The following is a 25,352-nucleotide window of genomic DNA, read 5'->3' on the forward strand; positions in this document are numbered from 1 at the left end:
AACGGGATGGACGTGTCCAGGGGGGGGTACAGTAGGCGACAGCGGCTGTTGTTTCGCACTGGTGTTGTGCTTCGTTGGGCCTCCGTGGAGGCCCGACGAAGCACAACACCAGTGCGAAACAACAGCCGCTGTCGCCTACTGGACCCGTCCATCCCGTTACATGTTTTTAATGTGTGAGTATGTAAAATAAACATGTTTCTTTTTGTCTCTGAGATAAGAATACAATAGTTTCAACATACAATGGTCTTTTTTGGACTAATGTAACCTGAAACCAGACTCAACACAATGCTACGGACAGCCCAGATCTGTGAAACTTGTCAATGGCTGGAAGAACTGACCAATCAGAATGGGCATTCACTGGTAAAACACCTGTATTACTGAAGTGCATGCACTGAATTCCTGTCTGATAGCGCCCCCTACATTACAGGGTGGTATTACATGTTCTGTACTACTCTTAACCTATGACATAGTTAGCTGCTCCTTTGGACACCACTTTTTCCTATTTTTGGATGACATTTTGGTGGCTTCAGAACCAATTACCAGGTTTCCATAGAGTTATGGTCTCAACATATAATGGTTTCAACATACAATGGTCGTCCTGGAACCAATTAATATTGTAACTTGAGAGACCACTGTATATGTACAATGCTCATATCAGTACAATGTTCTTACCCTGCAATACTCATCAATGGGCTTGAGTCTTTTCACAGCTACATCACGTATATGGCTCCTCCGGAACAATATTTTACCTAAAAAATAAATATATATATATATATGAAAAATATTAATACTGCTGCTATATTAAATTAAACCAGGCTTATAAAGCAGCAATACATGATTATTTTTTACATTACACTATTAATAGGTTGTAATAAACTATCAAGCCCACTTAGATGTGTCATTGGACATTGTTTTAGGTATTGGTGGAATTTGTAGTTGTTACACCTTACTTGTGACACATCTAGCTACAAAGACCCATATAGCACCAACATATTCTACAGCTCTGTACATTCAGTCCTAGCACCCTAAAAGGGCTCATGATCTTCTTTCCACATCTGAGATGTAGAATTCCATAAGAAGCAAAGAAGAGCCCAAAAGGAAACCCACAGAAACATGAGGAGAACATACAGATTCTTTGCAGAAGCTATCCTTGGTTAGAATTAAAGGGGTACTCCAGTGGAAAACATTTTTTTTTTTATTATTTTTTTTTTAAATCAACTGGTGCCAGAAAGTTATACAGATTTGTATATTTCTTCTATTTAAAATTCTTAGTACTTCCAGTACTTATCAGCTCCTGTATACTAGAGGAAGTTCTTTTCTTTTTTAATTCCTTTTCTGTCTGACAACAGTGCTCTCTGCTGACACCTCTGTCTGTGTCAGGAACTGTCCAGAGCAGGATAGGTTTGCTATGGGGATTTGCTCCTACTCTGGAAAGTTCCTGACACAGACAAGAAAGTCAAAAAGAAAATAACTTCCTCTGAAGTATACAGCAGCTGATAAGTACTGGAAGGATTAAGATTTTTAAATAGAAGTCATTTACAAATCTGTTTAACTTTCTAGCACCAGTTAATTTAAAATAAAATGTTTCCAGCGGAATACCTCTTTAAACCCAGGACCCGAACACTTCAATCCAATGGTGATAAACAATGTTATGTATAAAAATAAAAAAACAAGAAGAAAAAAACAGCTTATTTTATATGAATTAAAAAACATTCTATTCCTGAAAAACTCCTCTTTAGGCCTGTAGTGTTGCGGTGCTGACTTAAAATGTAGCGATTTGTAAACGTTTGGCAGTGAAAGGGTTAAAACGCCACCCCATATGGTGAGTTTGAAGTCAAATTGTTCCATTTACATGTATAAAGCTGGTGACTGATGTATCCCTGTTCCCATGTGCACACAGCAGTTATAAGAACTGAGGGAATTACTGAAATGTTTCATTCAACTTTTTAATGTTATCCTAAATCTGATACTAGATGATGGAGCCAAAACGATGCACAATACTGAATAGCCAACAAATTCATATATGTAAGACAGTAGATTTATCATTTCTACCCGCTGAGTAGTAAATAGACATTACAAAGATCCCATTTAAAAAGATCTCACGCTGCTTACACTAGAACGTGCCAAGGTTTCTTTAAAAACTAGTACTGACCCTGCTAACGTGAACTTAGGTGCACGATGGTGTCCAACAATATCCATCTATCCCAACACTAGGACCATTGTACAGTTATATGGAAATCATTTGTCCAGCTGGCAAACACCATGATGTCTTGAATTCAAGCCACCTATGAAGCAGCCTATGGTTCTGTATCACTCAATTCTAATTATTCTTTAGCTGTAATCTATCTTGGTGCGGTGCGGCGGGTGGGTGATGGTGATAGGTCCCAGGACCCCCGGACAGGCAGGGGGAGAGAAGCGGGTGGCGGCTGCGGTCTATGGCACTGCAAAAGTCACTGCAGTTCATTGATTAAAAGCGCCCGCTTTAAAGCAATGATCTGCAGCGGTGTCGCGGGGGGATAAATAGCCGATAACTTATACCGGAATATCGGTATAAGTTATCGGCTATCGGCCCTAACCTCCACCGATTATCGGCCCTAAAAAAACGATATCGGTCGATCCCTACTACACATCATAACTTTAGTATGTCAAGGATCCAAACTGGTATGAAAAGCAGTCCTCTGGCTCTCCTGTGCTACCTGTTGGGGGGGTAGCTACCATGTAAGTTAAAGGGGTACTCCGGTGGAAAACATTATCTATTTATTTTTTAAATCAACCGGTGCCAGAAAGGTAAACAGATTTGTAAAGTACTTCTATCAAAAAATCTTTATCCTTCCAGTACTTTTTCACAGCTGTATGCTACAGAGGAAATTCTTTTCTTTCTGAATTTCTTTTTTGTCTTGTCTTGTCTTGTGCAGAAGAAAATCCCCAGAGCAAACCTATGCTACTCTGGACAGTTCCTGACAGCAGAAAGCACTGTGGACAAGACAAAAAAGAATTTCAGAAAGCAAATCATTTCCTCTGTAGCATACAGCTGCTAATAAGTACTGGAAAGATAAATATTTTTAATAGAAGTACTTTACACATCTGTTTAACTTTCTGGCACAAGTTCACTTAAAAAAAAAAAAAGCTTTCCACCAGAGTACCCCTTTAATGTCTCACCATAGAAGCATGAAACATGATTAGGGATTTTAAACCATACTTGACAAGTCATCTGTAAATCATTGTCAGGGATATTGACCCTCAAAAGTACATAGCATTATGCTGGTTAGCTGGGTGAGATGCCTTTAACATAGTCTCCTTGAAGAGACAGCCTGCTGACGATAGCAGTCTTATAGGCCAGGCAATTCTTTCTTGGAAATACTTTTTCATTGTCACATTACCTGGCCTATAAAACTCTCTACACCAACTGACTCGAGTAGGATGTACACTAACCACACACTTGTCACAAATCAGCTTAGGTTGGGTTCACATATGTCCAGCATCAGGCACAGGTGAACTCAGCCTAGATCTCAACACAACTGATGCCACAACTGATGACAAGTTGTTATCAGTTGTATGGCATCCGGCGTCCATCGTTTCGGCACAGCGGACAGAGGAATGCAGCAAGCTGCCTTTTATTGTCCGGTGCCCTCTGGCGTGTCCAACCATGAGGCATCAAAATTGAGACACTGGATGATTGTGAACTGTACCATTCAAATGAATGGGATCAGTTCTAGCATCAGTTTCTCTCCGGTGCACACCAGAGGGAAACTATGCCAGATGCCTGATATATATGAACCCAAACTTAGAAGCTCTCTCAACAGAGGAAAAAGAGGGACTTGAGCAAAAGTGGAAAGGGGCAAACATTTTAATAAATACCTATCAGAAACAGTTTTTTTTTTTCATAATAAGAACAATGAAAACGTAAAGAATTGCCCTATGCCACTGACACGTCCAATATATATTTTTGCATTGTCCCTATGGATGTGAATCTGGTTGTGCAATGTTTTAAAAGAAATTATGTTTTTAAATGGGCACTGTCATGAATTTTTTTTTTTTTATAAGTTGTAGTACTGATGTACTACAACATATTTCTAATACACTTTAATAATTTTTTTTATTTTTATTAAAACACCTTATTTTTATTTTGAAATCCGGCCACTAGGGGTCTCCTTCCTAGTGGCCGGATGCAGCCTGCTGTGATGTCACAGATGAATTCGGACCGATGCCGGCCGAGAATCGGTCTGAATTCAGTCAGGCTGTGCTTGCTCCCTGCCTGTCAATCAGACAGGAGGGAGCGAGTGCATTGAACAAAGAGGATGAGCGCCGGCTCCCTGTCCTCACGCACCGGCCCGGGCTCCCGGAGTAAGGTGAACTTTATGCGGACTGCCCTGCACTAGTCTTTTTTGGGCGGGCGGAGGGAGGGGGGTGGGGGTAGTAGCGCGGCGAAGTCTGGGGGTGATGGAGTTGCGGAGTTTGGGGGAGCGGAATGTCTTTTTGGGGCGGGCGGAGGGAGGGGGGAGGGGGTGTTGCGCGGCGGAGTCTGGGGGTGATGGAGTTGCAGAGTTTGGGGGAGTGGAATGTCTTTTTCTGGCAGGCGGAGGATGGTGGGGGTGTTGCGCGGCGGGGTCTGGGGGAGCAGGATGTGTGGCACCTGCGGCTGAGACTGTTTTCACAGGTGCCGCCAGTTGTTTCCCCACTACAACTCCCAGCATGCCCTGACAGCCAATAGATGTCAGGGCAAGCTGGAAGTTGTAGTGGTGAAACAGCTGGAGGCACCCTGTATAGTTGAACTAAGGGCGGAAGTCGGACCCCCCAGGAGACATCAGTGACGCCACGCCTGCTGGGAAGTCTGCCTGGTAGTGAGCACACTACCATGCAGACAAAAAAGCATTTTTAATATAGTAAAAAAAAAAAATTTAAGGCAGGGCGGTGGTTAGGGATAGATGAGCAATAGGCAGGGACAGAAAGAGAAAAAAAGAAAAGGGATGGTGGGAGCTACCCTTTAAGGATTTACTCTTAGGATCTGTCTTTGCATAGTCCAGGAACCTTAGTGTGGTTGTCTAACCATTATGTCAAGTGTACAAACCTAATAAGTATCATAATAAGTGACCTGTGGGCTGACCCAGATGGTGAAGAACAAACCTTTCTACCTGACCATGACTAACAGTATAAAATAATGGCCTGCACAACAAGAAATGACACATGTTGGGGCCTAATCCAAATAGCTTTGTATACATTTTTAGCTTATTCCCTTGTACGCAGACAGAGGACTTTACCATAAAGAATCAGTAAGAATGATTTTACTTTTTTTATATTCATTTATGTTAATAATGGTATATTAAAACTCCCTATCTCTGAGGAGCATGCATTGTGACTTGTCCATGGTACCTGTTCACTGCTAGATAAACTTTAATGATCTATTGACATGTACAGTATTCTGCACAGATTTAATGTGCAGGATTTTCTGCTGCAGATTTCAATGTAAACTGAATGACTGAACACAGCTTGAAATCCTGCGCAATCTGCACAGGATACTGTACGTGTGAATAGACCATTAAGGAGTACTCCGCTGCTCAGCATTTGGAACAAACTGTTCCAAACGCCATAGCTTGTGCCGGGAGCTTGAGATGTCATAACCCCGCCCCCTCATGAAATCACGCCCTGCCCCCTCAATGCAAGTCTATGGGAGGGGGCGTGACAGCCGTCACCCCCCTCCCATAGACTTACATTGAGGGGGTGGGATGTGACCTCATGAGGGGGCAGGGATATGACGTCATGAGCTGCCAGCGCCGGCTCCAACAGTTTGCTCCAAACCGCTGAGCAGCAGAATACCCCTTTAAGTAAAGGAGATCCTGGCTGTATTACACTCTTATGGTGCATATAAAATATCACTAACAAAAGAAAAGCTCTGGTTTGCAGAAGTGACACAACAGTATAGCAGAAAGCCTATGGCTGGCAGAGGCCTTAGAGAATAAAATAAAATAAATAAAGGATATCATTTAAAGGAAAAAAAAGAGTTCAGCCAAAAACAGCAGTAAGACAAAATCTGGAATAATAGAGGCACTGAGGGGATTCACAATGAAGAAACACTTCCACCTCTCACATAACTGTCTTCAAAACAAAGATAAGAAAACAGCTCGGAAGTGTGAAGCGGGAACTGGTGTTTTCAAAGGCGCCATTTCCAGTTTTTATCAGAGGGGAATTTGGAAGTTGCCAGGCGATTGGATTCTTTTGAAGTATTCACATCAGATTCAGGGACCTAGAAAGAGTTGAGCGGTCCCTGTAGCTCTTTGGATGTTAACACCACCCCATCTATACGTACATGGGGCAGGAGCACTTGGCACTTGTTTGTTTCCCCACCCTCTCTTTTTCCTGATGTCTGATCTAATTCCACATAGACATGTTCCATGCCTGGGCAGCATCTAAAGCACATACTTCTCTGACGTTACCGTATATACTCGAGTATAAGGCGAGTTTTTCAGCACCATTTTTCATGCTGAAAACGTCCCCCTCGGCTTATACTCAAGTGAGCACCAAAAAAATTATAAATAAATAAAAAAATTAAAAAATCTTCAGGCATACCAGTGGGGGAGGGATATGGCAGTTCCGTCCATCTTCGCCCATCTACGCTGCAGGGACCATTGGTATTCCGGTGGGGAGAGCGAGCTGGTCCGGGCCATCCATCTTCACCCGGAGGCCCTCTTCTCCACTCCGGGCCGGCCCCGGACTAGTGACGACCGCAGGGATGTCTGTGCCCAGCAGACGTCCGTGATGTCAGGGGCGTCCCTGCACACTGACGTCTGCTGCGCACAGATGTCCCTGCCTGGCAGCATCAATGCAGCGTCACTAGTCCAGGGCTGGCCCGGAGCGGAGAAGAGGCCCGAACCAGCTCGCCCTCCCCACCGGAATGCGGATGATCCCTGCAGCTAAAGAAAGGACCGAGAGAGCAACAACTGGGGAGGTGAGTAGACAACAAAAGGGGGGTCTGGATGATGACAGGGGGGGGTCTGGATGATGACAGGGGGGGGGATGATGACAAGGGGGGATGATAACAGGGGGTGATGATGATAGGGGAGGGGGAGGATGATTTATTTCCCACCCTAGACTTATACTTGAGTCAATAGGTTTCCCTAGGTTTTTGGGGTGAAATTAGGGGCCTCGGCTTATATTTGGGTCGGCTAATACTCAAGTATATACAGTAAGTCTGTATTTCCTTACATCTTACTACATGGATACATTTTGCTTACAAGATTGGTATTATTACAATAAAGACAATTTTATGTGTATGATCTGTTTTGTGGTGGGACATAAAGGAAATTTGTTGCACAAAGGAATAAAACTTTACACCAGTTAAGAGTTGGCAGCATCCCGGACTTGACCTAAAGACAAACATTCTGCAATTTCGAGAAGTGTATGAAAAAGACCCAAAGCGATCACACCCTACAAATGTAATGATGTTATCCTTGAGTTCTTTCCATAGATCTTCATGTACAGTATCTCCCACCCCTCACATTTATTCTAAATATTTCATTACATATTTTCATGTGACAACACTGAAGAAATGACTCTCTGCTACAATGTAAAGTAGTGACTGTACAGCCTGTATAACAGTGTTTAATGTTGTGTCCCCTCAAAATAACTCAACACACAGCCAGTGGAAATGCCCATTTGGGCCCAATTGGCCCTTATCCCTTTCTGGTGTCATGTGGTCTCCGGTGTGAATGGGGATAGGTGCCACCTACATGGCACCTCATGGCAAAGAACTCTCTGAGGATCTAAGAAAGAATTGTTGCTCTACATAAAGATGCCCTAGGCTATAAGAAGATTGCCAAGGCCCTGAAACTGAGCTGAACCACAGGGGGAAAGACTAGATACTGGTTTCACAGGACAGGTTCCACTCAGAACAGGCCTCACCATGGTCGACCAAAGAAGCTGAGTGCACAATTGATTTAAATTCTTCATATAGTCAAGATATTGGACTGCATTAAAATGGCATTCACCCTGCCTTGATATAGAATATCTGTGTGACTGTATTTCACTCATATACTTCTAGAACCCTGGGTGGAGTGCAACTTGACTTTTAGAAAGTTATGTCAGTTTGAGGACCTTGTAAACTGTCTTAGAAAATTCTAAATTGCTTTGCAGTTTACAAAGGCCACTTTGTTTTATTTCAGTCTTTCCAGAATTTCCCTAATAAATGTCCCATCTAAAAAAAAAATTTGGCAGCCATTGACCTTACCCCAGTTTATTTGTTTGAGGTCCATGTCAACATGACAGATGACTAATTGTGATATAAGTATATTGGACTGTCCAATGAAGCTAGATGGAGACTGCTGTGAGCTTGGGAGTCAAGTGCTAAAAGGAGTACTCTAGTGTAAAATCAGCTGCTGTATGCTCCAGAGGAAGCAGTATAGTTCTTTTCTGTCTGACAACAGTGCTCTCTGCTGACACCTCTTTCCATGTCAGGAACTGTTCAGAGCAGAAACAAATCCCCATAGTAAACCTTTCCTACTCTGGACAGTTCCTGACACGGATAGAGGTGTCAGCAGAGAGCACTGTGGTCAGACAGAGAAGAACAATGCAACTTCCTTAGGAGCATACAGTAGCTGATAAGTACTGGAAGGATTAAGATTTTTCAATAGAAGTAATTGACAAATCTGTATAACTTTCTGGTACCAGTTGATTTGAAAAACATTGTTTTCCACCTGAGTACCCCTTTAGGTGTGCTTTTTCAGCTCGTTCTACTGATTGGTGGGGGTTTTAACACTAAGGTCTCCCAACAAATGAACCTTTGAAAACCTTAGATTTTTTTTTTTTTTTAATTAGGTAGAAAATATTTTCTTAGCACTCAATAAGTTGTATGCAGGTTTGTGTCTTGATATGGTATAAATGACACTTTCAGCACTTTGGCCTTCTTTAGCTAGTCAACTTGTGAATAAAGACACAAACTTGCATACGACTAGGTGAGTGCTGGAAATATATTTTCTATCACCTACACCACTACATCTAGCAGTTGTGCAGACACTTATACGCCAAAAGTATTTTTTAGAGACCGGAACACTTTAATAAACTTTTACAGGATAACAAAAAGGGTATATATATATATTATTTTTTTTTCAGAAGTAGAGCGTCTCTAGTTTATGGCCTGTGTTTGGTACTGAAACTTATTTCAATTCAAGTGAATGAGACTGAGATACCAGACATCACCCACGGACAAGTTTCCACCGTTTCTGGGGGAAAAAAACAAACTGATCATTTTTCTAACCCCGGACAACCCCTTTAACACTTATAATGCACAGTGTCTAGTCTTGTTTTATCGAAATACACATGACAGTGACTTCATCACAAGCCTTGAGTTAAGTCATGTGGCTACGACCATGCACTTGTGAGTATACAGTATTTATTCAAGATCCGGCACTGAGCTTTTCTTATGTCATGGTGATACTGGCATCTTTCAGTGTTTTCCCTCAAGCTGTATCTGAGAACTAAAACATCTATTTTTCCTTTTTATATAGAGAGAAACATTTGCTAGGTCAGGTCAGGGATGGGAAATAATGAGATATTCTAGACAACTAAAACCAAACAATATATGTGTAAGTACATTTCCCAACAATCAATAGCTGTCCTGCCTAGAAATACCTCTGTATAACTAAGAAATGATTAACCAAAACTCCCTTGCGTTAATGACTGGTGTCATGTAATGCCCTATAACATGTAGGAAGTCCATTGTTTCAGCTCAATCCAAAACTAAATACACACTGCTCCAAAAAATAAAGGGAACACTTAAACAACACAAGTCAATCACACTTCTGTGAAATCCCACTGTCCACTCAGAAAGCAACACTGACAATCAATTTCACATGCTGTTGTGCAAATGGAACAGACAACAGGTCGAAATTATAGGCAATCAGCAAGACACCCCTAATAAAGGAGTTGTTCTGCAGGTGGTGACCACAGACCACTTCTCAGTCCTTCTGCTCCCTGGCTGATGTTTTGGTAACTTTTTAATGCTGGCGGTACTTTCACTCTAGGGGTAGCATGAGACGGAGTCTACAACCCACACAAGTAGCTCAGGTAGTGCTGCTTATCAAGGATGGGACATCAATGCGAGCTGTGGCAAGAAGGTTTGCAGTGCTTGTCAGCGTAGTGTCCAGAGTATGGAGGCGCTGCCAGGACACAGGCCAGTACATCAGGAGACGTGGCGGAGGCTGTAGGAGGGCAACAACCCAGCAGCAGGACAGCTCTGTGGTGAGCCACCGGTGTTATGGTGGGACCATGGGGTGTAGCGGTGTAGGTAGCAGGGCCAGATGGTATTAACCCCTGGGGCAAGATGTTGTTAACCCCTAGTGTTTGTGACACCAGGATATGGTTGTATGTTGTAGGGTAACGCCGACAACCAACCCAAAACAGCATATAGTAAATGAGAGTCCAAAGCAGGTTTTGATGCAACTGGAACTTTACTGAAGAACACAGTAGAACAGTCTTTACAAGTAGCCAACTTCTACAGAGGTGACCGAGACACAGGGAACCTCTCAGGCTTGCTTGGACTTGTAGTGGCTATAATAATGATGCAGTCCACTGTACTACTGTCATGACTGTGGTAAGGACAGTAGGGACTTGACTTGTACTCACAGATTTGATGTGGCTGCAGACTTTTAGGCTTTGGGCTAGATATGCTGGACTTGACTAGTACAGGACTGGTGCTTGCTTTAATGTCCAGGAATCAAGAGCAGGAACCAAGAGAGAGAATGTGGAGACTACAGCCCTTTATATATTAGGGGGCTGGACTAAAGCCCATTGGTAGCTGGTTGCCTGTGGTTACTTGTGCCTCTGGAACTCTGGGTATATCATGTGATCACATAGCACATGACATATCACATGACCTTAGGAAGGTCCTATACAGGGTAAACGTCCTAACAACCTTAATATATTACTTACATTCACTGTACAATACATAGAATAGATGTACATACTTAATATACAATACAATACTATATAATAACTTAGGGGCGAACCCTGCAGGAGAGCCCTGTGGACTTGAGGGACTCTACCTGAGGGGACTTTAGGACTGTACAGAACTATGTTCTGTACCGGGACACCACAGCTACCTCCGCCTTCGTGCAAGGAGGAGCAGGAGGAGCACTGCCAGAGCTCTGCAAAATGACCTCCAGCAGACCACAAATGTGTCCACTCAAATGGTCAGAAACAGACTCCATGAGGGTGGTATGAGGGCCCGACATCCACAGGTGGGGGTTGTGCTTACAGCCCAACACCATGCAGGACGTTTGGCATTTGGCAGAGAACTCCAAGATTGGCAAATTTGCCATTGGCGCCCTGTGCTCTTCACAGATGAAAGCAGGTTCACACTGAGCACATGTGACAGACGTCACAGAGTCTGGAGACGCTGTGGAGAAAGTTCTGCTGCTTGCAACATCCTCCAGCATGACCAGTTTGGCAGTGGATCAGTAATGGTGTGGGGTGGCATTTCTTTGGGGGGGCCGCAGAGCCCTCCATGTGCTTGCCAGAGGTAGCCTGACTGCCATTAGGTACCGAGATGAGACCCCTTGTGAGACCATGTGCTGGTGCAGTTGGCCCTGGGTTCTTCCTAATGCAAAACAATGCTAGACCTCATGTGGCTGGAGTGCGTCAGCAGTTCCTGCAAGAGGAAGGCATTGATGCTATGGACTGGCCCGCCTGTTCCCCAGACCTGAATCCGATTGAGCACATCTGGAACATCATGTCTGGCTCCATCCACCAACGCCACGTTGCACTACAGACTGTCCAGGAGTTGGCGGATGTTTTAGTCCAGGTCTGGGAGGACATCCCTCTGGAGACAATCCGCCACCTCATGAGGAGCATGCCCAGGCATTGTAGGGAGGTCATATGGGCACGTGGAGGCCACACACACTACTGAGCCTCATTTTGACTTGTTTTAAGGACATTACATCAAAGTTGGATCAGCCTGTAGTGTGTAGTTTGATTTTGAGTGTGACTCCATATCCAGACCTCCATGGGTTGATAAATTTGATTTCCATTGATAATTTTTGTGTGATTTTGTTGTCAGAACATTCAACTATGTAAAGATGAAAGTATTTCATACAATTAGTTCACTCATTCAGATCTAGGATGTGTTATCTTAGTGTTCCCTTTATTTTTTGAGCAGGGAAGCAGGAGGCTTTGCATGCCACTCCCCGGCCAGCAGAGAGATCCATACATTTCTCTGCATAGACTCAGTAATAAGACCAGATGTGATCAACAACTTTTGACATGTCAGATCCATATGTTAGATGTTGTTTTTAATAATAGTAACACATTTTTACAAGTTATCAATATGGCTTTAAAACATGGCTCTTAATCTTCTAAGATCAACACTGGTCCCCCTAGCATGTTCTTTTTTCATATATTTCAGTTTAGAAACACCATGTAAGCTTTACCAGTTATTCTACTGCAAATAGGACTCCCCAGCAGTAAAGCCTACAAATGATTTTTATGCCCTGTTCTATTTATACAATAGGTAAATCACTATATTATATTCAATATTCTTTAAAGCAACAAGTTAGAAGTGAAAGTTACAATACAGCATTGGTCATTTTTCTTACATCTATTACCCCATCAGGTTTTTACTACAGTGCTCTACAGAGCTCAGCATGTATGCAATGTATCCATCATCTAATTCTATTGCTCTGAACTTGTGTACTGTGAATAAGGCCTGAAGGGTAAAACGCCTACTGCTGTACACTTACACAATGGGATCTACTTTTAGAAGTGTCTGCTGTCAGGAATAAATAGGATCCCTCCCTAGCGGTCATGCAGAATTACATTCCAAGAAAGGTTGAGAGGAGGTAAATTACTGGGGCACTTTATCAACTTCCAGAACAGAGATGCCCCAAGATACGGATTCCATTGAAGATAGATTTTGGGAGAACCACTGTCCATTTATTGGGTCAACTTTTCTTTTAGTAACTTTTGGTCCTTTTGGCTCAAGTGATGATAAGCTGCTTAAAGTATGGAAGCTGAGCTCGGATTGGTTGTTACTGGCAAATCACACCAGCTTTTGTTCTCCAATAGATTGATAAATCTAGGCCAAATAGTAAATTATATGTAGATCAACATGCGGACGTTCCAGAGACTGCTGTTGCTAGGACCACACAGGAATGCGCCATCTCATAGACGTTCTTTCTGTGGACATGGAAAACGGAATTTCCATGCTGGAAACATCTGGCACGGAAATTCTGCTGTGTTCACAGTGCAGCAGAATCCCGTTGAATTCAAGGGGACTCTGCTGCAGTGGAATTCTGCACGGAAATTCTGAGGTGTCAACATAGCCTCATAGTAGAAAACATGCTTTCTAAGCCAGATAAACTTAAATACCTACAGCATTCTTAAAGGGGTATTCCGTCTTTTTACATCTTATCCCCTATCCAAAGGATAGGGGATAAGATCTATGATCTCAGGGGTCCCGCTGCTGGAGACCACCTGGATCTCGGTGCAGCCCCCGACATTCTGAGCCGGTGCTGCCTCCAAGATGGGGACGTGATGTCACAGACACACCCCTTAGTGATGTTACGCCCCACCCTCACCATTTATGTCTATGGCAGGGGCGTGACTGCCATCACACCCCTTCCCATAGACATGAATGGAGGGGGCATGGCGTGAGGTCGCGTCCCCGTCTCGGCAGCAGCACCCGGCTCAGAACGACCCAGGGGTCCTAGCACAAAGTATACAAGCAAACCAGGCTACATAAAAAGAAACTTTCAGTTGGCCACACAAGAACTTTCTAAAAAAAATGTTGAAGATGAATTAACTACTTTAAGCTAGCAGCAATAACTTATCTTGTTTACAATTACAATTGTGGATATCCTAGGCTAATAAATTCAGAGGTGGTTAGAAGGAAAGCCTGAGGCCTCAGCCTTCAGAAATGGCCTGGTGCCATTGGCTTGAACTTCGAAAGTATATTTAAAAAAAAAAGTACTCACTGGGATGTTAAGGTTTTCAGTGTCTCTCCAAAGTAAATATGCCCTGACAAAATAGACACACAGCGTGCATCATATTTAATAGTTGCGTGCGTCAGCTGGAGATGGGATTCTGACCGCTATATGAGGGACAGGGTGGACTGCATCCAGTAATAATGTCCATCTTCTCTTCTAACTAGAAGGTTTTCACAGGACACTCTGTGAGCCTGTCATCTAACTAAAGAGAGGGCCTTCATTTGCTGCGGGTTAAAATGGCTTGTATGATGTTCCAAGTAAATCATTCCCAAGAGGGAATCTCTGAGAAACGTTTCATAATTACAAGGTCCAACTGAGGACAAGTATAACAACTCCATAAAAACTAATGCAAAAGAAATGACTTGTAGACAGGAAGTTATTAAGAATGAACATGTATTTATTATACGTATATTATGTTAATGTTTAAGATTTGGTAAAGATTTAATGTACCGTACAACATAGCGATAAAATTAAGGTACACTGCAAACACTAAGATAAATGTGAACATTAAATATATAGATATTTTAAATATGGATTATTGTCATATTTACAATACAAGTAAAATATTGAGTTAAAATTGAGGTTGAATGCACATTTTGATCAAATTGTAAGAGCCCATCTGCCACTTCAGGGTGACCTCATATCAGATAGGAACCTACACTAAATCTAGACTAGGCCCCCAAAATATGTTCAGAGCTGGTTGAATCCAGCTATGCTTTATATGGAAAGATGGCTGGAGTGTACATAACCAAGATGGAGGGAGCCACATGCTCTATACATAAAATACTAAAGCAATACAAATTTTTTTTTTCGTGTTTCCATTAGTTTTAGTTTGAGTATGCTTGTAACATAATGCTCATGACTAGACTTACGACTATATATATATATATTAGACACTATACATGACTAGACTTAGTACTTTAAACTAGACATTTGCGGATTGGGTTGCCTGAGGCTCTCTGCCCAATGCCTTGGCTACTGGGGTCCTTGGCATTTAAAACACTTCTCCCCAGAACTCTATATTAAGTTTACTCTATACATTTTTATGCTAGATAACTAACACAGATAACATTTTGACATTTCTATTACCTTGTATTGACTACATGCATGAATTTAGTATCAGGAGTGTTTTATGGCCAGGAAAGTATCCTGCGCACGAACACAAGAACATGTGACATTAGAGACATTTGACATATGATATTGAGTAGACTGTGACATTTTTAATACTACTATATGTGACTGAGGTATACACTACTTGGGGGAGATTTATCAAAACCTGTCCAGAGCAAAAGTGTCCCAGTTGCCCACAGCTCGCTTCTTTCATTTTTAACAAGGCCTCTGCAAAATAAAAGAAGTGATCTGATTGGTTGCTATGGGCAACTGGGTAACTTTTGCTTTGCACAGGTTTTGATAAAATCTCCCCCCTTATGTGTACTTTTTTTTTTTATGTGTACATTATGTGTACTTTAGTGTGCATTAATGTATCACACATACTGTTATACAGTGGGGATCAAAAGTTTGGGCACCCCAGGTAAAAATTTGTATCAATGTGCATAAAGAAGCCAAGGAAAGATGGAAAAATCTCCATAGGCATCAAATTACAGATTAGACATTCTTATAATATGTCAACAAAAGTTATATTTTATTTCCATCATTTACACTTTCAAAATAACAGAAAACAAAAAAATGGCGTCTGCAAAAGTTTGGGCACCCTGCAGAATTTATAGCATGCACTGCCCCCTTTGCAAAGCTGAGACCTGCCAGCGTCATGGATTGTTCTCAATAATCATCTGGGAAGACAAGGTGATGTCAATCTCAAAGGTTTTAAATGCCCAGACTCATCCGACCTTGCCCCAACAATCAGCACCATGGGTTTTTCTAAGCAGTTGTCTAGAAATCTGAAACTGAAAATAGTTGACGCTCACAAAGCTGGAGAAGGATATAAGAAGATAGCAAAATGTTTTCAGATGTCAATATCCTCTGTTCAGAATGTAATTAAGAAATGGCAGTCATCAGGAACAGTGGAAGTTCAAGCAAGATCTGGAAGACCAAGAAAAATATCACACAGAACAGCTCACAGGATTGTGAGAAAAACAATTCAAAACCCATGTTTGATTGCACAATCCCTCCAGAAAGATCTGGTAGACACTGGAGTTGTGGTACACAGGAAAAATGGATTCAATAAAATTTCAGCAAATTTTGGATGCTAACTTGATGTTAAAGAGAGGATGACTTCTACAAATGGATCATGATCCTAAACACATCTCGAAATCCATGGAGGATTACATCAAGAGGCGTAAACTGAAGGTTTTGCCATGGCCTTCACAATCTCCTGACCTCAACATAATTGAAAATCTATGGATAGACCTTAAAAGAGCAGTGCGCGACAGAAAGCCCAGAAATCTCAAAGAACTGGAAGACTTTTGTAAGGAAGAATGGTCAAAGATACCTCAAACAAGAATTGAAAGACTCTTGGCTGGCTACAAAAAGCGTTTCAAGCTGTGATACTTGCCAAAGGGGGCAGTACAAGATATTAACTCTGCATGGTGCCCAAACTTTTGCAGATGCCATTTTTTTGTTTTCTGTTATTTTGAAAGTGTAAATGATGGAAATAAAATCTAACTTTTGTTGACATATTATAAGAATGTCGAAACTGTAATTTGATGCCTTTTGGAGATTTTTCCATCTTTTCTTGGCTTCTTTCTGCACATTAATACAAATTTTTACCTGGGGTGCCCAAACTTTTGATCCCCACTGTATATGTATAAGAGGCTGGTGGTGGGGTGACATGTGCGTCTCTCAAGTAAATCAGGACAACCCCTATAATAAGTTAACCAGTCATAAGAAAAGACTGTACATGGTGACTTTTGGTGTACAATAACTTGTATAAATTTTTTTGGACCTTGACAAACTTACTATAGGACCATAACATTTTTTTTTTCAGGGTACCTCCGTAACCATTTTACTGAATTGAAAATATATTACTCTGAGTATTTTCACAACAGTTTATGTACTGCTCAGTAGTCCATGTATATAAGGAGTTCATGGTTCAGTCAACTTAGGGTCCCCGTTCTGAGGAGACTGGTATGCAGCTATATAGAGTCTCCTACCCAAGGAGTCTCTTGGCCGAAGCTAGGCACATGACTTACTATTTTTGGTTGCAACAAAGAACAAATTAACTTTTCTTGAATTAGTCTGTCAGGCACAAATATTGAACGTTGCAGGAATAACAAAGAGGTGCTACTGCACAACAGTCAGTCTTGCGACCAAGTCTGGTTATTTCACTGTACACAAGAATCATTTAGACTGCTTTCTTGCTTTACCAGGTGGGGTTCTAGGCTGTGAGATAAACCTAGGGTTGTGAGACTGGGTCCCTTGCATGGGGTCAACATGGTTGTGCCAGGATACATGGAAGAATGTGGAATTGGTGATGGTGGGGCTGACAGTAACCACTACCTGCACTACAGCGGCTTGCACCACAGAGGGATTATTGGTTGGTGCCTGTTCTTCTGGCCAAACTTCCGCCACTGCAGGAGTTGGCCCAGGCACTTTCATGGGTACCCGGTGCCCGATGGTCAGGCCAAACCTCCTCGCTCATAGGAGTGGGCCTGGGGACATCTGTACTGGAATGTTGAGGTAGGTACTTCGGATCCATCGCAGTGGATCAGGATATTCCTCCTGGACGACTGCTCCTTTGGCACTTGGAGGAAGTAGACCGAAGGGATCTGAGTCCCAAACTTCAGAGGGGAAATAGGCAAATGGGATCTGAGTGGGATTCCTGGGTCTGGTGACAGCAGCTGCCCATTCCCCTTGCAAGCTTTTCACTGGAGTGTATTCAACAATCTCCCCGCTCTTTAGAGAATGCTTTTCTAGGGGGGGGGGGGGGATAGTCCCTCTGTACAGCTCTCCTGTTGACTAGGAGAATGCCTCCATGGTGACAGTCCATGAGGGGGCCGAATTCCCGTACATGGTCAAGCTTTACTACTGTAGTGCGATGGCGCTCCAGGGGTGGCATGCCTTCTCTTGGATGCTCCAGTCTGCAGATATACAGGGCCTCTAACTGCTCAGTGTCCTGCTGCTGTCGCTGTTTTACTTCAAATGGCAGTTGTTTAGGCCTATATCGCTGTAATCTTTGGGCCCTCATTTGATGGCGGCCACCTCTGTGTCTCTCTTAGCCCTTTCGGACTGGGCCGGAGCAACTGGGGGTAGGGGCTTCCGGGGCAAGGGAAGTAGGTGCACCTGCATGTATCAAATGAGACTCGGCTCCTTGCCGAACAGCCACTTAGGGAGCGGTGGTGACTGCGGGCGTACTGTAGGCTGTGGGGCCTGGGGTGCTAGCTCAGGGCTGAAAGTGGAGAAGGGAGTAGAGAAATTGGCCTCATCAGACTCCTCCATCAGGATCTCAGCCCAGGAACCCCAGCTGCGGTGGTCAGGCGACAATCTCATGGGCGACAGCCCTCTGAAATCTGCCGGTGTATCCTCCTCTGGAGTTGCGGCCCACTCGCCATCATCATCGGGTAGCGGCACCTTCATGCAGGCGTCGTTGGCCCCAAGGGACAATTGATGCAGATGCTCAATAACTCGTGGAACATCTTCGCCGCCGCTGCAATCATTCGATCCTCTGGCTCCATCTTGGGACTCCTGGTGCACGTGGATCGCTGGGACTCCGTCTTGTTTTTGTTCACTGCCAGCACTTCCTGTAGACTGAAGAGGTCGAACTCTGCATCGCCTTTTATAGTGGTCTCCGACAAGATGGCCGCTGGCCGGAAGGACATTATCAGTGGGGCCTGGAACTGCATGTGAATCAGCGGTGCTTCCTCTTCATCTGCCCCTCTGCAAGGGGTGGATCTTTTAACTTCCATTTTGGGCTTGACACCACAACATTATTTCCACGCCCGAGGGCTGGACGCTGGCTCTGGCAGGGACCTTTGGCGCACTTCTTGACCAGCAAGTTAACCCTTGGAGGTACAGTAGACATTTTGCCATTCAACATGGCCTCCGGCCTAACTTTGCACATTGTAAATCCAACTTTTGCAGATTTCTTTACCACCGACGATACTGTAATTTTCACCTCCCCCTCTACTTTTTCACCGCCAGCACAGAAACATATTTCAATGACACAGTCCTCAGGCTTGGGGGGGAAGACTTGCGGCAACTTACACATGGCACACACCCACATACTGTTAATGGGTGGCCTGTCTTGAATTGACTTGGTGGTGGAGTGGTTAAGGCACACAGCCGCATCCTGTTCGTGACTCCAAGATTGTTATGATCCACAGGGAAGGTGGGACCAAGGAGTGTAGTGGTGTAGGTGGAGGGGCAAGATGGTATTAACCCCCGGGGCAAGGTGTTATTAACTCCTAATGTTCATGACGCCAGAGTGGTTTTTGGGTATCGGAACCACACAAACAATATCTCCGCTATTCCAATGGATCGGTAGTGAAAGAAGAGTCCACAACCAGTTATGGTTTAACGGAGGCTTTACTGAGTTTAGATAGATGGTATTATCTTCACAGCTAGGCCAGATTCTCAGAGAGGTGGCCAGGAACCCAGAAGGACCTCACAGCTTGCTGGGACCGATTAGACTTGTAATAGACTTTAGAGATTTGACTTCAGGCTTGACTATAGGCTGGACTTGACTATTTGCAGTGACAGCAGACATAGGCTTTTGACTTACTGGAATGACTGTAGCTTTGTAGTCTTCCAGATTCTGGTCACTAGCAGTGAGACATCTGTACTGGCTGGTTCTCAGTCCTTCAGACATCTCACAGGTCCTTTAGACAAGCTATACATTAGGACACTGACTATAATCCTATGACCATAAATGATACTTATAATAACAGCAGGGGAGACACTGCAGGAGAGCCCCCAGGTCACTGAGGGACTCAACCTGGCAAGGCCCAAGTGTAGTGCAGGACCATGTCCTGTACTGGGATATTGCATCTGCATAACTTTCTTACACCAGTTAATTAAAAAAAATATTCTCTGAAGTACAGCTTTAACAGCATAAGAAAAAAGTACTGGTGGCAAGGATTCCAAAGTTAGCTACAAATAGGTTTTCATGTGCTGGACTTAAATGGATTAGGGGTCCATGATTCTGTCAAAGGGTGGGCGCAATAGAGGATTTCCCAGCGTTCTATTGGGCCATTCTTTATTTCTTCTGTAATCTATTCGGCACTGAATATATTTTCTTTGCTTTCTACAAATACAAAGCCTTATATGTTTCACAATCTCATTCCTTACAAAACGTCATAAAAATTACTGAGTATGTGTACTAAAAAAATGACAATGACCAGATTTTAAGAAAACATAAATTAAAAAGAAACAAATGAGACAACTGTAAAATTGTTACTGAGTTGTGACATTTAAGTGAAGACTTAAATAAAAGTAATGCTGTCAAATAGGACTATAAGAAACTGTTCTCTTCAGTGGAAAACATCTTAGGTACTTTTCGTCAGACACCTGTCAAAAAGGGATGCCGACATATAGCCCGATGTGTTGCTGGTAGGCCCATTTACTATAAATAGTTTCATACTGACAACAACTGGTTCATTTCCCTAACATATCCTGCTTCTGTGCAGATGCAGAACTCAAACGTGGTAAACATGAGGATGTTCGCATTCACCTACATCGAACTAAGAGCTTGAATATCTTGCGAGATTGAAACATCTGCTTAGAAAGTAACAAGAAAGCTACATAAAAAATGTATTGCACACCAATTTAACCTTATCTACATGAATACATTTACATACAAATACCAATAACAATAGAATACTGAAACAAATAAACAAATAACCTGTATTTCGAAAATGTATGGAACAGAAGTGAAGGGGGGGGGGGGTCCAGTGTAAAACACATTGTAATAGTGTCAATTAATTCAGGGACAGAAAGGGAACAAAGAGAATGAGTGACGCACTTTCCAGTAAGTAACAAATCCCAATATGACCCGTCCTGCTGTAGACTGAACATCAAGCCCATTATAATGGGCTGATTTACGGCGCTCCTGACCACAAGGAGCAAAGTGTTTCCCCAGGTCGTCTGTGGCTATAAATGCAGACATAGAGAGACCCAGACTAAATGCACCACTGTGCTCTCAACACCTCCCAAACAAGCCAAGGAACTTCTCTTCAGCAAGACTTCTACAAGAACTTTGCCAAATGAGATTCTTTCCTGTGAAGACCTAAAGTCACTCCACTGTGGTACTGCAGACCTGACATTGCATGATACGTACAGCTGTATTACCATCATAACCAGAAACCTTTTCCCTTGGATCCTAACTAAATGGAACAAAAATTTCAATGTATTGCGCTACAATGTAGAAAAGGCAAGAAAATGTTGTTCTGTCCATATTTTTGTCAAGCTCTTAGTGAGGGAGATATAAAGGGATCATAATAACCATTTACTTTTTCCCTTTGCAGGATCCACCAATGGAAGACCATTGGTTTAAAGGGAGTTTGAGTTTCGGCACTTATTTCTGCAGCAAATTCCACGTAAAATAAGAGCCGATTCTGCGCCACTTTGAACATCACAGAACGGCTGAGGAATTCTGAAAATAAAGTTTCCTTATGGATACCCATAATGATGCATAGACTTTATTTTATGGACGGGTTGCTGTCATGACAATATAATATATTTTTTTAACTGCTTAAGGACACATGACGTACCGGTATGTCATGTGTCCCCTCCCGATCTATAACGCGGGGCCACCCGTGGCTAATAGCGCGCGGCATTGATCGCGGTGCCGCGTGCTATTAACCCTTTAGACGCGGCGTTCAAAGAAGAACGCCGCGTCTAAAGTGAAAGTGAAAGCATGTCGGTTAGCTCCGGGAGCTCTTCGGGATAGCCTCGGCGTAATCGCGGCATCCTGAACAGCTTACAGGTCAGCTGGAGGATCCCTACCTGCCTCCTCGCTGTCCGATCGCCGAATGACTGCTCAGTGCCTGAGATCCAGGCATAAGCAGTCAAGCGGCAGAATCATCGATCACTGGTTTCCTATGAGAAACCAGTGATCAATGTAGTAGATCAGTGTGTGCAGTGTATAAAGATCATTTAACCCCTTCCCTATTAAAAGTTTGAATCACCCCCCTTTTCCCCTAAAAAAAAAACCACAGTGTAAATAAAAATAAACATATATGGTATCGCCGCGTGCGGAAATGTCCGAATTATAAAAAGATATTGTTAATTAAACCGCACGGTCAATGGCGTACTCGCCAAAAAATTCCAAAGTCCAAAATCAATGCAAAAATGGTACCGCTAAAAACTTCAGATCACGGCGCAAAGAATGAGCCCTCATACCGCCCCATATGCGGAAAAATAAAAAAGTTATAGGGGTCAGAAAATGACAATTTTAAACGTATTAATTTTCCTGCATGTAGTTATGATTTTTTCCAGAAGTCCGACAAAATCAAACCTATATAAGTAGGGTATCATTTTAATCGTATGGACCTACAAAATAAAGATAAGGTGTCATTTTTACAGTAAAAATGTACTACGTAGAAACGGAAGCCCCCAAAATTTACAAAACAGCGTTTTTTTTTTCAATTTTGCCTCACAATTATTTTTTTTTCCGTTTTGCCGTACATTTTTGGGCAAAATGACTGATGTCATTACAAAGTAGAATTGGTGGTGCAAAAAATAAGCCATCATATAGATTTTTAGGTGCAAAATTGAAAGAGTTATGATTTTTTAAAGGCAAGGAGGAAAAAACGAAAATGCAAAAACGGAAAAACCCTCGGTCATTAAGGGGTTAAAGTGAAATCATTATGTCATACTTGTATGTAAGCTTTATGCACAGATGCCACTTTAAATAATAACTAATTTTTTTTATAGTTAAAGGGGTACTCCGGCGCTTAGACATCTTATCCCCTATCCATCTTATCCCCTATCCGCCGCTGGGGACCCCCGCAATATAGCATGTATCTGCTTCCGGCAGCGCTGGAAGTTCTGGCTCCCGACCACGGGAACGGAAGATTGTGACGTCACGATTCCACCACCGTGTGACGTCCCGCTCTGCCCCCTCAATGCAAGTCATAGGCGCCATGATCGACAGTAATCAGACCCGGAGCGAACACGCACCGGGGACTGATTTTAATGGGGTGCGGCGTGCAAGATCATGGGGGTCATAGGGGATAAGATGTCTGAGCGCCAGAGTACCCTTTTAAGAGCAGCAAGGAAAGCAATCGGTTAAGTTGGTCACATAGCGTTGGAATTACAAGTCAGCTTTCTATTTCCCATAAACACACATTATTAAATCACAATCTTCTGCAAAAGTAACCGAAATACTACTGTTTTCAATTAGAGGTCAGAAGATTGAAGATACCCATCACGTATTTTATAACATGCACACACAGAGAGGTTTAGCAATGTAGACCTGATGCCAGATCCTCACATTTGTTTTCTGTCACATAATCTCTATCGATGTCAACAGTGACGACAGCAGGCAGCGTCCGCCATCCCCCGTCCTGGATTCACTTGGCTTAATAACCCTTTCGTGTGGATGATATAAAGCTACGCTGGGAATATCAACTATTACAGAATATTACTGGTAAAACTGAAGTTTCAGTCCTACATCAATTCTCAAGACACCCAGCACAAAGTGTGAGAACCACTACAAGAAATAACAAAACTCAAGGGACCATGAATCCGTATTCTTTTTCTTTGCTGTGGTGCTTGTAGTATACAGTTGCTAGAAAAAGTAAAATGAACCCTTTCGAATTTATGGCTAATAAAGTTATTGACTGTTATCTAAGACACAATGAGGGACAAACACAATCTAAATAAGCCTGCGTACACACCTGCCATGTTCAATTACAAAACAGAACAATAGAAATAACAGCACCGCAGTATCTGTTACACACCTGACACCATTGGTGCCAACAGAATCTGTTAAAGGGAAACGGTCATCAGATTTTACCATATAACCGGTGGCAATGCATTATATATGGCAAAATCTTTCTTACTTTTATATGTAAGGACTTGTTTTACCTGTATTAGTTATCTACTTCTTTTTTTTATCCTCACCTTTTCCTACTTTTGGATGACATTTTGGGGCTTCAGAACCAATTACCAGGTTTCCATAAAGTTATGGTCTCAACATACAATAGTCATCCTGAAACTAATTTATATTGTAACTTAAGGGACCACTGCATTAAAAGAATAGACTTAAAGGGGTACTCCGGTGCTTACACATCTTATCCCCTACAGCTGTCATGCCCCCTCCCGTAGGCTTGCATTGAGGGGCGGAGCGTGATGTCACACGGGGGCGGAGGCGTGACGTCACACAACGCCGGCCGTGTGGTCGCCGGTAATTAGACCCGGAGCGAACACGCTCCGGGGACTGATTACAAACGGGTGCCGCATGCAAGATCCCAGGGGGTCCCCAGAGGCGGGACTCCCGCGATCAGGCATCTTATCCCCTATCCTTTGGATAGGGGATAAGATGTGTAAGCACAGGAGTACCCCTTTAAGTACTCTGTCACTAGTTTATGCTACCCTCACATAGGGTACCATAAAATTGGTGATAAGTTCCCTTTAAACATTCAAAAAAATTAGTAGTGGGTATATAAAAAACAGTGAGGTTTATTTACTAAGAGTGGAGTGTAGTTTTCTTTGCAGGTTTTGATTTCAAACAGATATTTCCCCCTAGGTATTTACTAAAGTTTCCCTACATTTTGCACTATTCCCTAGGTTTTGCTTTTTTCACACATGCTCTGATCTGTGGGGTTTTCCTCAAATCCACCACATTATCTGTGGAAACCTTAGAAAATATGCTGGGATTTTTCAAAAATGTCGGGGACAACCTCTTTTGTTGGTGCAACGCCCACTTTCTCCCTTGGCCACGCCCCCTTTCCGGGTTTATCTTGTAAAGTGGAGGGTTTTGTTTTTTTCGGTCACAAATTGTGTCGCACGGAACATGCGCAGAACGGGCACAAAACCGGGATCACGTTAGTAAATAAACCCCAGTATGTATACAAACAATTCCGATAATGTAGCTGTGATCATTGACATTGGCACAAGGAAGGCTATATTAGGGTTATGTGACACTTTCATAATGTAAAAGGTTTAGTTATGTTCAGAAAGATGAAGTAAAACCAAATGAAAACTTTTTCGACTTCACAATCTGCAAATTTTGCTTTGGCTGGAGGTAGAAAAAAAATACGATGTAGGGAGTGGACTTTTCCGAGCTGTGCTCAGCCAAATGACATCAGTATTATGGGGATTCCCACTGACAAAGGCCGATTGTGTTGATTCTGGTGGGAAAGAACTGCAGAATTATAGGCAAGTGCAATGTATTAGTCCCTTAACGATTTTTATTCCAAAGACAAGTTCTGTATGGCTTTCTGAAGTTTATTCAACAAAATTAAGACACATACATAAGACATA

General features: G+C 42.8%; 1 protein-coding gene across 3 annotated transcripts in view; it reads right to left on the reverse strand.

The window, feature by feature from the left end:
* SH3PXD2A (SH3 and PX domains 2A) overlaps positions 1–25,352 on the reverse strand; it is a 373,845-nt gene that overhangs the window by 194,984 nt on the left and 153,509 nt on the right. For all 3 annotated transcript variants that reach the window (XM_056529706.1, XM_056529705.1, XM_056529708.1), the window contains exon 4: positions 673–749. In XM_056529706.1, coding sequence (XP_056385681.1) covers positions 673–749 — 77 coding nt within the window. The remainder of the gene's footprint in view (positions 1–672; positions 750–25,352) is intronic.

The sequence above is a fragment of the Hyla sarda genome, chromosome 7, assembly GCF_029499605.1.
Source record: "Hyla sarda isolate aHylSar1 chromosome 7, aHylSar1.hap1, whole genome shotgun sequence".
Taxonomy (NCBI): Eukaryota; Metazoa; Chordata; class Amphibia; order Anura; family Hylidae; genus Hyla; species Hyla sarda.